Genomic DNA, 12,389 nt, shown 5'->3' on the forward strand with positions numbered 1-12,389 from the left:
ATTCCTAGTTGGGATTTGAAGAATGTGCATGCTAGGAACTACTAGGGATAGAAAGACATTTGAAAGATCGACTTTGAAGTACAAAATTCCGCCGAAATAATCCGGAATGTCTTTTTCCCTTTGCTCAGGAGAGCGCCTTTTTAAATGCGACGTGTGTGGAAAGCATTTTGCCACCAACGAGTACCTGAAATGCCACAAGCAGTGCCACATGGGCGCCAAGCCCTACAAGTGCGGGGTTTGCGGGAAGACGTTTGGGCTGAGAGCCTCGCTGGCCCAGCACAGCAACGTCCACGCAGGTAACGAGGCAAAATTAATTGGCGCTGTGAAAATAAACGGCGCCGGAAGCTGAGTACTGTCCAGTTTGGATGGTGACGTTTTATTCCGGAGTAAGATATTTGGATTAGGCGGTGAGGACAAGGAGTTGATCCTGGCTAAGTGGGGTGTGATACCGCCTCACTTTGCCTGTTGAAATCAGGGCTGGATGCTCCCCTGGTCATTTTTTTGGCTTGTTTTTAGAGACCCGTCCGTATTTCTGCGAGCAGTGCGGGAAGACGTTCACCCAGCAGGGCGCCCTGCGCCGCCACCAGCGCATCCACACCGGGGAGAAGCCCTACAAGTGCCGGGCGTGCGAGAGAACCTTCACAGACATGTCCACGCTGCGCAGACACGTGGCGGTACGCTGCCCCCGTTTGCCGGGTCTAACGACCACCAGAAGCTTCTTTCCTTAACGAGGGTTTGGTTGGTGCTGAAGTTCTCTTTTTTTAGTGAAAAAAAGCAGAATTAATATATCCGTGTCACAGATAAATCTGATTTTATGTGTTCCTGGCGTCGCGATGCTCTGAAAAAATGGATCGCTGAGCTCAGCTGTTTCCAGAGCACATCGGGTCCCGACGTGACCGCTAAGATGGAACATAAGGGGTTTGTTTTGTCGGTTACAAGGTTTTTTAAGTTGATGTTTGCCTGTGTGCTGGAACTGTAGCTGCTTTTGGAAGCTTCGGGTGACAGCGGGGCCAGAAATCAACGCGGAGCTGGCGGAGCTCAGCTTTTGCATTTGACGCAGGATCACAGAGTTATAACCCCCGTACTGTTTGATTTTGTACTGCATTAAGTCTTCAGTTATTATTAGGAAAAAATCAGATGTAGTAATTTTCCCCCTTTTGTTTTTCTTTTTTTAGATTCACGACCGGAATGCCCACTGGAAAAGTTTCTTAATCGATCTTACAACCAAAAAAGACCATAACTGGTCCAAAATAGAAACGTTCTCGGCAGCCCGTGCGGGTGAAGCCTCTGCGCCCGAAATGTGGTCGGTTGACCAAGGTAAAGTTTGCAAACCCCAGGGCCTTTTTGTTAAAAAAGCGGAACATGTGCCACCTGGTGTTAATAACGCACAAGGCGCCGATCGCTCCCTTCTGTGCTTGTGATATCGGCTATCGTCACTAAACCACGCAGTCTCTCCAGGCCAAATTAACTCGTGTTCGTTAGCGCCGCCTGTTCGGTGGAGTATTATTTATTTTAAGGTTTTTTTTACAAAGGTTTGTGTACATTGGAGTCTCCTTGTGGAAGCGCAGGTTAAACCTGTGTGCAGACACAGGCGTGGTGCTGTCGCTGTAAATTACCGCTCTTTTCTTTAATTATTTTTAATAAATAAAGATAACGTGACCAGCCGTCCCGTAACTAATTTATTTGCATAGATTTAACTGTAGGAAACTCAATTTGGCAACGTGGTGGCGTCGCGGGCCCGGCGGGCCGCGTTGCTTAGCAACGGTGTCGCGCTGGCTGACGCCACTTCCTGCGGGCTGCCGCCGCGCCTGCGCGCTGCCCCGCCAACGACCGCGCTTCCGGCCGCCGCCCGTGAGGGGACGAGCGGCGCTGCCCGTTCGCTGCGCTCCTCCGCGGGGCTGCCGGTGAGTGCGGGGCGGGAGGGGCCTGCGCGGCCTGCGGGAGCCGGGGAGCGACGCTGGGGGTGTCCCCGACCCAACCTCGGGCGGCCTGGCCGCGTCCCCGCGCCGTTCCCCGTCCCCTCCGAGCCGGGTGGCCGCCGGGGCCCTGTCCCCTCGGCACGGCCCGTGGGACCCGCTCCCGGGGGAGAGAACGGGTGCGTGTCTCTGTGTGTGTGTGTGTGTGTGTGTGTGTGTGTGTGTGTGTGTGTGTGTATGATGGGGGGCTGCTGCTTTTTTAAAATGTATTTACTTTAATTAATTTTACTAACGACCCAAAATGGGAACTCCGTGGGGGAAGGGAGGTCGAGAGAGATTCTCCTGCCCCTCTGCTCTGCCCTAGGGAGACCACACCTGGAATATTGTGTCCGGTTGTGGCCCCTCAGTTCCAGAAGGACAGGGAACTGCTGGAGAGAGTCCAGCGCAGCCACCAAGATGCTGAAGGGAGTGGAGCATCTCCCGTGTGAGGAAAGGCTGAGGGAGCTGGGGCTCTGGAGCTGCAGAAGAGGAGACTGAGGGGTGACTCATTCATGGGGGGTCAATATGGAAAGGGGGAGTGTCAGGAGGATGGAACCAGGCTCTTCTGGGTGACAGCCAGTGACAGGACAAGGGGCAATGGGTGCAAACTGGAACACAGGAGGTTCCATTTAAATATGAGAAGAAACTTCTTCCTGGTGAGGGTGTCAGAGCCTGGCCCAGGCTGCCCAGGGAGGTTGTGGAGTCTCCTTCTCTGCAGACATTCAAACCCGCCTGGACACCTTCCTGTGGAACCTCAGCTGGGTGTTCCTGCTCCATGGGGGGATTGCACTGGATGAGTTTTCCAGGTCCTTTCCAGTCCCTGACATTCTGGGATTCTGTGAAGTGCACCCACCGTTTACTGGACATTTTCTAGAGCCGGCATTCAGTGTCCACCGCAAAGAAGGGTTAAGTGCTGCTGTGCAATATAAATTCCACGGTCTTTTTCACAGGGCTGAGAGAAAACCTGTCTTACAAATGAACACCTTCAGTCTGCACAGGCTCAGGAATCCCTGGAATAGTGGCACAAGGAGCTTTATGGCTCCAAGATCAAACAGTTTAATTTAGACTTTTCTGGGGTCTCAGCGTCCAGTGACCTATATTACATTAAAATGTGCAGTGTTTTTTTGGTTTGGGTTTGTTTCCACTGTTTTGCCCTCTTTATCCTTCATGAGGAATAAAATGGGGCCACTCTGGCAGCATGAGAGGCCAAGGGAAGGAAGAGGAGTGCGGCTGGCCCTGTTGCGTGTGATGGTTTCACATCCTCCTGCCATGCAGGAGTCCCCAGTGCTGGGGGCTGCGTGCCTCTGGGTGCCCCTGCGCTCTCCCCCGGGGGTCCTCTGTGTCATCTAAAGCAAAGAAAGAAAAAGGGAGTTAGCGCGGTGTGTCTGTGAACGCAGGCGGCTGCGGTCGGGTCCTCAGCGCAGTTACGGGACGTTCGCCCCAGCAGGAGACGGTGGTGGTTTGGGTTCTTGTTTCCTGCTGGGGATCGCTGGTGTCTTACACGTGACCACAGCTTTTGTGTGTGCTCAGATGGAAAATAGACGGGGAGTTGTGAAATAACATGATAAGGAGCTCAAAAATAATTGTATTGGGGAAAAAAGTTAGGTTTTTACATTGTTGATTATTTAGGTAAGGTGTTCAATGAGTTTTTGCTTAATTCCCCTTCAGATACTGGGAGTACCAGTTTGTTGTGCAACTGGGAGGAAAAACATCGCAGGGTGACTCTGGAGAAAGGGAAGCGAAGTTTAAACATCATCTTTTGTGTTTATTTGTGAGAGCTGGCGTTTCAGTCAGAAGTCAAATTGTTTCATTCTTGATCGTAGACAATTTCTGTCCAAACTGAAGCATATCATTGGGGTTTGCTTGTAAAAGTGGGTGGTGTTTTGGGATGTTTGTTGAGCTCTGGGCTGGCACAAGTGATTCTTTATCACCTTCCTGGGTCTTTAGGTGTAGTAAAAATCAGTAACGGTGCAGTTTAGGTATTTGTTAGAGTGATGTTAGCAGAACTATTTAAATTATTTTTTTAACATTATTATTTTTATTATTGTTAAAATTTTAATTATTATTCTCATGTCTCTTTCATGCTTAATATGGCCACCTTACTGTTACATAAACTTTATTCCATTAGTATGTTATATTTTATCTTTCTGAGCAAGATTTTTAGTGTCCCGTATCTAAATGACTGCAAGGCTACTGTGTGTACAGGGGAAAGTTAATGTTTAGGAAGCGGAAAGAAATACTTGAGATTCAAAAAGCATTTGTATGAGTTGTTAGGAACACAGTGAAACTCAATAGTCTTCAAAGTTCACAGAAATATTGATTGTTCTCGGGTCAAACATTAAAAAAAAACCCAAAACTCAGTACTTTGAGAACTTTGGAGCAGCTTAAAACGTTACTGGGAAATGCGATGGAACCTAAATGTCAGTGGAATTGTGAAGCCCTGGTATGGCTGCAAATGAGCGTGCAAAACTTAGAGGCCGTAAGTCCATTTTGAGTGATAATTTTTTAAAAAAGATAGCACTTTGAGAGAGTTGTACGATTTCTTAGGTTTGCAGTTTGAGAATATAATTCTGCAGGCTCCTGGGCTTGGGTCAGTTAAGCATTTGGAATTTTATGCCGGTCTTGTTTAACAGTCTTATCTCGAAAGTGCGTTTAAGGAAGTGTTTATTTAGGATTGCAGTTAACTTTCACTTAATCTTACCTTTCTCCTGCTGCCTGATTAGCAGGGAGAATAATTTCTTAATTCCACGTGCCTTAATGAGAGCGTTTCCTTTGATCTTCCTCTGTTTGCTTTGTCCCTATTACAGGTTCTAACAGTCTTTAGCATTTCACGTGAAACTACAGTAGAGATTTAAACTCAAATTAACTCCAGAGAAACCTCCGTGTGTGACTGGTGTTGTGTTTCTAGATGTAAGCACTTAGGTTGATGCTTTTTGAAACGGGTACTTGTAGCCAGACTTTCCACAATGCTCCTTTGAAAGTCTGGTCTCTTAAGCTCAAGCACCTTAAGTGCTTAAGCCTGAAGTGAAGCGCTCTCCAACGTCTGGATGTGGCTTTTGGCGCCTGAAACCTTGGAATTTCGTTGACTAACGTGCGATGTCGTTAACAGCTTCTTGCAGAGAGAAGAAAGATGGAAAGTAATGCGGTTTTACTGGAATCCAAGTCGTCTCCGATCAACCTCCTGAATGAAATGCATCAGCTGCGTCTCCTGGGCCACCTGTGCGACGTGACGGTCAGCGTGGAGTACCAGGGCGTCAGGGCCGAGTTCGTGGCTCACAAGGCGGTTTTGGCGGCCACGAGCAAGTTTTTCAAGGAGGTGTTCCTCAACGAGCAGGCCATGGACAGCCCCAGGACCATCGTGTTCCTCAACGAGGTCCAGGTCGCCGACTTCGCTTCCTTCCTTGAGTTTGTCTACACTGCCAAGGTGGAAGTGGAAGAAGACCGAGTGCAGCGGATGCTGGAAATAGCTGAAAAGCTGAAGTGCTTGGACCTCTCGGAAACCTGCTTCCAGTTAAAGAAGCAGATGCTTGAATCGGTGCTGTTGGAGTTGCAGAACTTCTCCGAATCGCAGAGCTCTGAGGAGGAGAGCACCGCTCAGCCCAGCGCTTTGCCCGAGTCCAAAGCAGCTGCTGTGGTAGAAGCCGAGCAGAGGGACTGTCCCGCGGATCCTCCGGGCTCCCCGGCAGACAGGCCCAGCAACGGGGCCTCTCCCGAGGCGCCCGTTGCCAAATCAAAAGAGAAGATGGACAAAAAGAAGGAGATGCTGAAGCCTCCTTACGCCAAAATCAGAAGGGCGAGCGGGAGGCTGGCGGGGAGGAAAGTGTTTGTGGAAATCCCGAAGAAGAAATACACGAGGCGGCTGAGGGAGCAGCAGAAGAACGCGGAGGTTGCCGTTGAAGAAAACGCGTATCCTCAAGAGCAGGATTTGTGCGATATGGAGAGGGAGGAGGGGGAGCAAGCGGAGAACAGCGTCAAACCTGAAAGCGAAGACTGCGACGGCAACTTTGAATCGGAAGACAACCTGAAAAAATCCGAAGAGGAGAAAAAGCAGCGAGGCAGTAACTTCAAGTGCAGCACGTGCGAGAAGGAGTTCCTGTACGAGAAAAGCTTTCTCAAGCACATCAAGCACAGCCACGGCATCGCGGCCGAAATCGTTTATCGGTGCGAAACCTGCGGCCAGACCTTTGCCAACCGGTGCAACCTCAAAAGCCACCAGCGCCACGTCCACAGCAGCGAGCGCCACTTCCCTTGTGAGCTCTGCGGTAAGAAGTTCAAGAGGAAGAAGGACGTCAAGAGGCACATTCTCCAGGTTCATGAGGGTGGTGGGGAGCGTCATCAGTGCCAGCAGTGTGGAAAGGGGTTGAGCTCCAAAACCGCCTTGCGGCTCCATGAAAGGACGCACACAGGCGACAAGCCTTATGGGTGCACAGAGTGTGAGGCTAAATTTTCTCAGCCTTCTGCACTTAAAACACACATGAGGTATGAACGGACTTCACTGGCCTTGTTAGATTCTGGGGGGAGAAGCAGAGTCCCCTGGAACACACTTGGAGCCTTCAAGTGAAGTGGGGATGTAAAACATTACAAATTTTTCTGCTTTTCAGGTGCAGGGAGTTGCTGTAATTGTTGTTGAGCCCTGCAGAGGTGCGTGGGCCGCTGCCGGAGTTGGCTTTTCCCGTGGGATCAGACCCATTAACAGTCGGTGGGATGTTTCCCGTGAGAAAAGCAACCCCCGCACCAAATTATTTGTAGGATTAGGGCTATAAATATTTCAGCTCATTTGAATGCCTCTTTGTATTCAGTAGAAAAATGTTATGCAATAGGGGTGAAAATATTGTAAAAAGCTTTGGCTGCGTGTTAAATTCAAACACAGCAGATTTGGGTGCTAAGCGTAGAAAACTACTGATATGTAATCGGAAACAGGGGACACGTCACTGTGAGTGGTGAGTGACGCCCCGAAGGCACCGGCGCAGAGCTGGGGGGATCAGTTTGTATCTCAGAGATGGACACCTGGAGTTTCTTCTCCCTTGTGTGCCACTGCGACTATTCAACAAGCTCGTTGAATGCTGCACTCAGTGCTGTCCTCACCGGTGACACTGAGAATTTCTCTCCTTTTTTGTGTATATTTTTACACCTGTGCTCTTCCTGTTGGTGGTGTGTGTTAGCACAAAACCAGCCTCCCTTAGCTGTGTTCGCCTTGCACTGTTCAAAAGAGCCCCGACGTCTGCACGGGCTCAAAAATTTAAGGTAAACTGGCCCCGGCAGCAGTTGTGTAAAGAGCCCTTTGTGTACACGCAGCCTTACCCCAGAGATCGTGCTGCTTGGGGCGACAGCAGGAAAAACGGTATAGAAACAGCAGGAAAAACGGTATAGAAACAGCAGGAAAAACGGTATAGAAACAGCAGGAAAAACGGTATAGAAACAGCAGGAAAAACGGTATAGAAACAGCAGGAAAAACGGTATAGAAACAGCAGGAAAAACGGTATAGAAACAGCAGGAAAAACGGTATAGAAACAGCAGGAAAAACGGTATAGAAACAGCAGGAAAAACGGTATAGAAACAGCAGGAAAAACGGTATAAAAACAGCAGGAAAAACGGTATTAAAACAGCAGCTTTTTATTGCACTCCTTGGGTGCCGCGTGTTCCAGAGCAGCCGGTGACTCTGCAGGAGCCGCTTGGTGGGGAACACGTCGTTCACCTTCGGTGCGGAGTGTTTTATTGATAGTGTCAGCAATATGAAGCTGCTTTACTTCCCATCCCGAGACGGTTACATTTTTCTTTCAGTCTGTCTTATCTGGTTACAAGTTTTCTAAACTTCACTTAATTTTTACCTTTAAAAATGTGGTTTTACCCTAAAGAAGTTTCTGGGTCCGGGCCTCAGTGGTGCAGCGCCTGCACTATTAAGCGGTAAAGCTGCACCACAGGAACCACAATGCAGAATTTGTCTCAGCCGAAGGTGTTTTTAAAAGACACCGAAATCCTGTGCAGACGTGCGGTCGCTCTTCAGAGAGCAGCCACGAATGAGGACGCCTTGTGTTGTGCTGAGAAGGGCAGGACCGTAGCTCGGTGCTTTAACGTCGCTTTCTCATTGCAGAATCCATACTGGTGAGAAACCTTTTGTCTGTGATGAGTGTGGTGCCAGGTTCACCCAGAACCACATGCTCATTTATCACAAACGCTGTCACACAGGTAAGGCTTTTGGGACCGGGGGAGCCCTGCTGTCAGACCAGGAGATCTCATTTTCTTGGTTTTTAAATAAAAACAGACATTCTCATCCCTAGACAGGATTTTACTGAGAAAGGTTCCTACAGGTGGAGAGGCAGAGAGTAGAGAGAGTAAAAGGAGCTGATTAAAGAGAAAAGCGGTTCCCGTCGGGCTGGGATCCGACGTCCCGAGTCTGGACTGCAGCTGCTTTTTGTTCAGTAGCCAAAGATCTGCCATCAATAAAAGGTTGGGTTGAATTCAAGAGAACAATGGTTTCCCTAGAAGTCAGGAGCAGTTAGCACGAGGAATATGAAGAGCTGGCTTGGCTGAGCCTGATCTGCAAAGAAATCTTTTTAAAAGCACGTGTCCTTGTCCCGGTTATCCTTTGGAGTATAAACTGGTGGTTTGGGTTGACCCTCCATACCACCCGTGAGTTGTGTGTGGTATTTCTGCACCTCTTAATTGACCTGCCTTAAAACTGTCTGCCCGTAGCTCCTAACTACACATGGATGGCAGAAAATCTTAAATCGCAACAAAATGTGATTCCAAGAAGAGAAGTTTGTCTGCGTAGAGGCGGAGGCCATTCACGAGCGACCCGCCGCGCTGCGTTGGTGCCGAGGACGGGTTTAATTCTCCTCTTCCTTGCAGGGGAAAGGCCCTTCATGTGTGAGACCTGCGGGAAGAGCTTCGCCTCCAAGGAGTACCTGAAGCACCACAACCGGACCCACACCGGATCCAAGCCCTTCAAATGTGAAGTTTGCTTCAGAACCTTTGCACAGCGGAACTCGCTTTACCAGCACATCAAAGTGCACACAGGTGGGAGCTGCTCTTTTGGGTTTAAAAAAATACAGATCATGATTTAAAGGTGTAAACTTCACAGGTGTTCGGTTCAGACAAGGAATTTCTCAGCTAGGATTCCCCATTGCTTGAATTCCTGCCCTGCACACGTTTTGTGCACATTGTGGTGTTTCTCCCACCGTTCACGTTTACATTTTCTCCTGAAGGATCCTCTCTTCAGTGTCCATATTTAAGTTTTCTTTCCCACTCTCTCGAAGTCGCGTGATTGAGCGATACAGCAGGTTGCAAACCCTCAGGTTGTTTTCACCGTGTAATAAATACCACCCTGTAGAAGTGTCCTTGACAATGCTCCCTGTTAGCATCTCAGCTTTGTTGCCGCGGGCACGGCAGCACTGGTGTCCAGCTGGTTTTCCTGTTCTGGAGTCTCATCTCTTTTTAGTGACACCGCTCGTACCTGTCACAAAGCTTCTTGGTGTCACTTTTTCTGCCTTAGCCAAGGGAGTGAATGTGTCGTTGTTTCAAAAGGTGCTTAATAGGGTGACTGCAGCAAGATGGATGGGGAGAACTGGGTGGTCGTGAGCTGCGCTCGCAGAACATACCTTGGAAATAGGAAACTTTGTGTTCTGGGCAGGACTTTAGTTGTTAATGCAAAATACCTGTTAAAAAATGCAGAGGTTTCGGTGGTTGTGCAGATTTATGGGGGCTGTGGGTCAAGCTCTTCCTCCATGAGTATCTGGTTGCTTTGGATGTGTCAAAATTTACCCAGCTGTGAGAGTTCTGAAAGCATCTTGTTGTTTTTCTGAAGACGCTTGTGCGTGCCGTATCGTTTCATAAAGCGCGGGGGTTAGGTGCCGTTCCCCAGCGAGCAGCACTCGCGACCCCCGACGCCGCGGCTTCAACGGCCGAACCGCTGTGTTTGCAGGCGAGCGGCCCTACTGCTGCGACCAGTGCGGGAAGCAGTTCACGCAGCTGAACGCGCTGCAGCGGCACCACCGCATCCACACCGGGGAGAAGCCCTTCATGTGCAACGCCTGCGGCAGAACCTTCACCGACAAGTCCACGCTGCGGCGGCACGCGTCGGTACGCAGCTCGGCCCCCTGCAGCCGTCTTCCCCGGCCACCTGGTGACCCGTCGCATTTGTCCCAGATGGGTTTTTGTTGGGTTTGGCGCATTGTCCTCTCTGCTGGACCCCACAGATGCTCTATAGGAGCTCATAGATCAGTGCCTGGGTGTACGCTGACATTTGGGGGATATTTAAGGTGGGGTGAAAATAGAGACCTTTTGTCCCAGCATCAGGTGGGTCTGAGTTTTTGCCTCCCAGACACTCATCACACATTCAACCTTCTGACTTATTGTTTTCAGATACACGATAAAAACACACCCTGGAAGTCCTTCCTCGTCATTGTCGAAGGAGCATCTAAGAACGACGAGGGACACAAAACGGAGCTGCCCGAGGAAGAATACGACGCGTCACCTAAAATCCCGGAGAAGCTGCTGTCTTTCGCCGAAAACGGCAACTACCAGAACTTGCCGGGGAGCGTGACGGCGCTGCACGACAACAGAGCCGCCCCGGGGACGGACTGTAAGTCGGACGGGCCCCAGGGAGCCCTGGTGGGCGCTGCGCTGGGCGAGCTGAGCGTGCTGCACGCACAGGGCGACGCGGGCCAGCCCCAGCTCCACGCCCTGGTCAACATGCAGTAGTGCGGGATTTACCCAGCCGGGTAAAGCTGCGCCCTCTGTACAGTCCTGGGACTTGGCCAACAACCCACCGAGGGAAGCGGGGAAAGCGATGACCGGGAAGCAGGGCTGGATGTGAAAAATGTGCACTGGGTCTCCAGAATTCCCTAAAAACCGCATTACCCGCCTCCAAAGCGCGCGGCTCCATCGTAGGGCAGGGCGGTGGTGGGAGAGGGGGCAGAAACCCCGGGGAAGTTATTCCCTACGAGAAGGCGGCCGTGGGAAGGTGCGAGGTGGATTTGCGGTTGATTCGATGAGACACGTACAATCACGAGAAACGACATTGTGTTTCTCAGCCTGGTAGCTTAGCTGAATTAATTGCGTTTTTGGGTTGTTTGGGGTTTTTTTTCCCCCTAGTGGGAATTCATGCCTAAGTTTGGCTCGGTTGCTTTTTCAGGAAATGTTGGTTTATCTCTGCTTTTGCCAAAGATCCCAGCGGCGAGCCAGCTCGCTCCTTGGGAACACGAGCGGGAGCAACACCTGGAGCTTCCTCCCGGTTGTAACTGTCCAGTAGCCCAACGGGCCAGCAGGAGCCCAGTGCTACAGCTGCACAGGTGGGGATTATTTTTACCTTTTGGTGGAGCCTGGTGCAGTTGGACATTTGCATTAAAGCCAGAATCTTCTAACTCCTCCCATGAGAACTTGGCAATTAAGAGACCAAAACATCTCTCGTAAAACTTGTCTATGAAAAGTACGTCTGTGCTGGAAAAGCTTGTGCGGAAAGAGCACTTATTGCCATTTGCCTTCTCGTTTGTGTCTGTAATATTTCCTGCTGGTCCACGTAGGTCAGCAATGCTCTTTTGTTTTACCATCAGTTTATTGCTCAGAACTGCAGGCTGACTTTTAAATTAAGTCCTGCTCAGGTGGGAACGTTAATTACAGTTCTACAGCAAATTCCAGCAGCGCAAGAGGCCCCAGAGGTGAATTCCGTTAGGACCAGGAGGCGGTCGGGGTTTGTGTGACTAATGGCGTGAAAAGATGCAAAGAAGTGACAAAGGCACTGGGCCGTTGGGGGGATTTAGGTCTTTACTTCCCAGATATTGAAAGCTTTGGAACAGGGGGGGGATCTTTGGAATACTTGGTGCTGGCAAAGAACCACCTGCCTGGGGTGACTCTGGTTTGGGGAGCAGCCGAGACTCCACAGCACTTTGCTCAACGCTTCAGAACGCAGCAGCAGATTCCTGGAGCTTTTCCGATTCCTTTCCTGGCTTTTCCGTTTCTGTTTTTTGCAATACTGTGGTATTTCCGCAGAGGCTTTCCCAGCAGAGGTGGAGGTGAGCGCAGTCTTGTTGGCAGAGCCATAACTGCGGCCCAGCCGTGTTTGAACCTCAGAGGGATGCCTGGTGCGTGACAACGGGATCGTAACTTCATCTAGAGAAAGGGAACTTTTTGTAAAAGAGAACATTTCCAAGAGGTTATATTTGAAATATTTATTGAAGCGCGATGTTCCCGGTTGGAGCTCAGCGTTCCCCGTGACCAATGTAAAGAGTCTGTTGAGATATTTAAAGTCTGAGCGTTCGTATCTGTAGCCGGGGGAACTTTTGTACGCGGTGAGCACACAAAGTGAGTTACTCGTATGAACTGTTCTTATTAAAATACTGAAATCTTAGCGCTGACCTTTCCCGTGAAACGTTTCCGTGCCCTGAGGCTGCGCTGGGTCCAGCTCCAGCCTTCTGCATTTCCCAGGAAAGAACCTTT

At 50.0% G+C, this 12,389-nt stretch overlaps 2 protein-coding genes across 8 annotated transcripts in view; both read left to right on the top strand.

Annotated features, from left to right (window-relative positions):
* The window catches only part of LOC136099412 (uncharacterized), a 41,883-nt gene extending 40,219 nt beyond the window's left edge, over positions 1-1,664 (top strand). For all 5 annotated transcript variants that reach the window (XM_065833598.2, XM_065833601.2, XM_065833599.2 and 2 more), the window contains 3 exons: positions 129-296; positions 517-674; positions 1,176-1,664. In XM_065833598.2, coding sequence (XP_065689670.2) covers positions 129-296; positions 517-674; positions 1,176-1,421 — 572 coding nt within the window. In that variant the 3' untranslated portion in view covers positions 1,422-1,664. The remainder of the gene's footprint in view (positions 1-128; positions 297-516; positions 675-1,175) is intronic.
* On the top strand, positions 1,188-12,300 carry GZF1 (GDNF inducible zinc finger protein 1). Of its 3 annotated transcripts, none has more exons than XM_065833604.2 (6): positions 1,188-1,317; positions 5,065-6,434; positions 8,047-8,141; positions 8,805-8,972; positions 9,877-10,034; positions 10,317-12,300. In XM_065833604.2, exons 2-6 carry the CDS (start codon positions 5,086-5,088, stop codon positions 10,653-10,655), a joined length of 2,109 nt encoding a protein of 702 aa, XP_065689676.2. In that variant the 5' UTR covers positions 1,188-1,317; positions 5,065-5,085; the 3' UTR covers positions 10,656-12,300. The 3 variants fall into 3 exon arrangements, with proteins under 3 accessions (XP_065689676.2, XP_065689675.2, XP_071661692.1); XM_065833603.2 differs by lacking the exon at positions 1,188-1,317 and adding an exon at positions 1,802-1,904; XM_071805591.1 differs by lacking the exon at positions 1,188-1,317 and adding an exon at positions 2,020-2,095.
* Positions 12,301-12,389: the final 89 nt, after the last annotated feature.

Source organism: Patagioenas fasciata, chromosome 3 (genome assembly GCF_037038585.1).
Source record: "Patagioenas fasciata isolate bPatFas1 chromosome 3, bPatFas1.hap1, whole genome shotgun sequence".
Taxonomy (NCBI): domain Eukaryota; kingdom Metazoa; phylum Chordata; class Aves; order Columbiformes; family Columbidae; genus Patagioenas; species Patagioenas fasciata.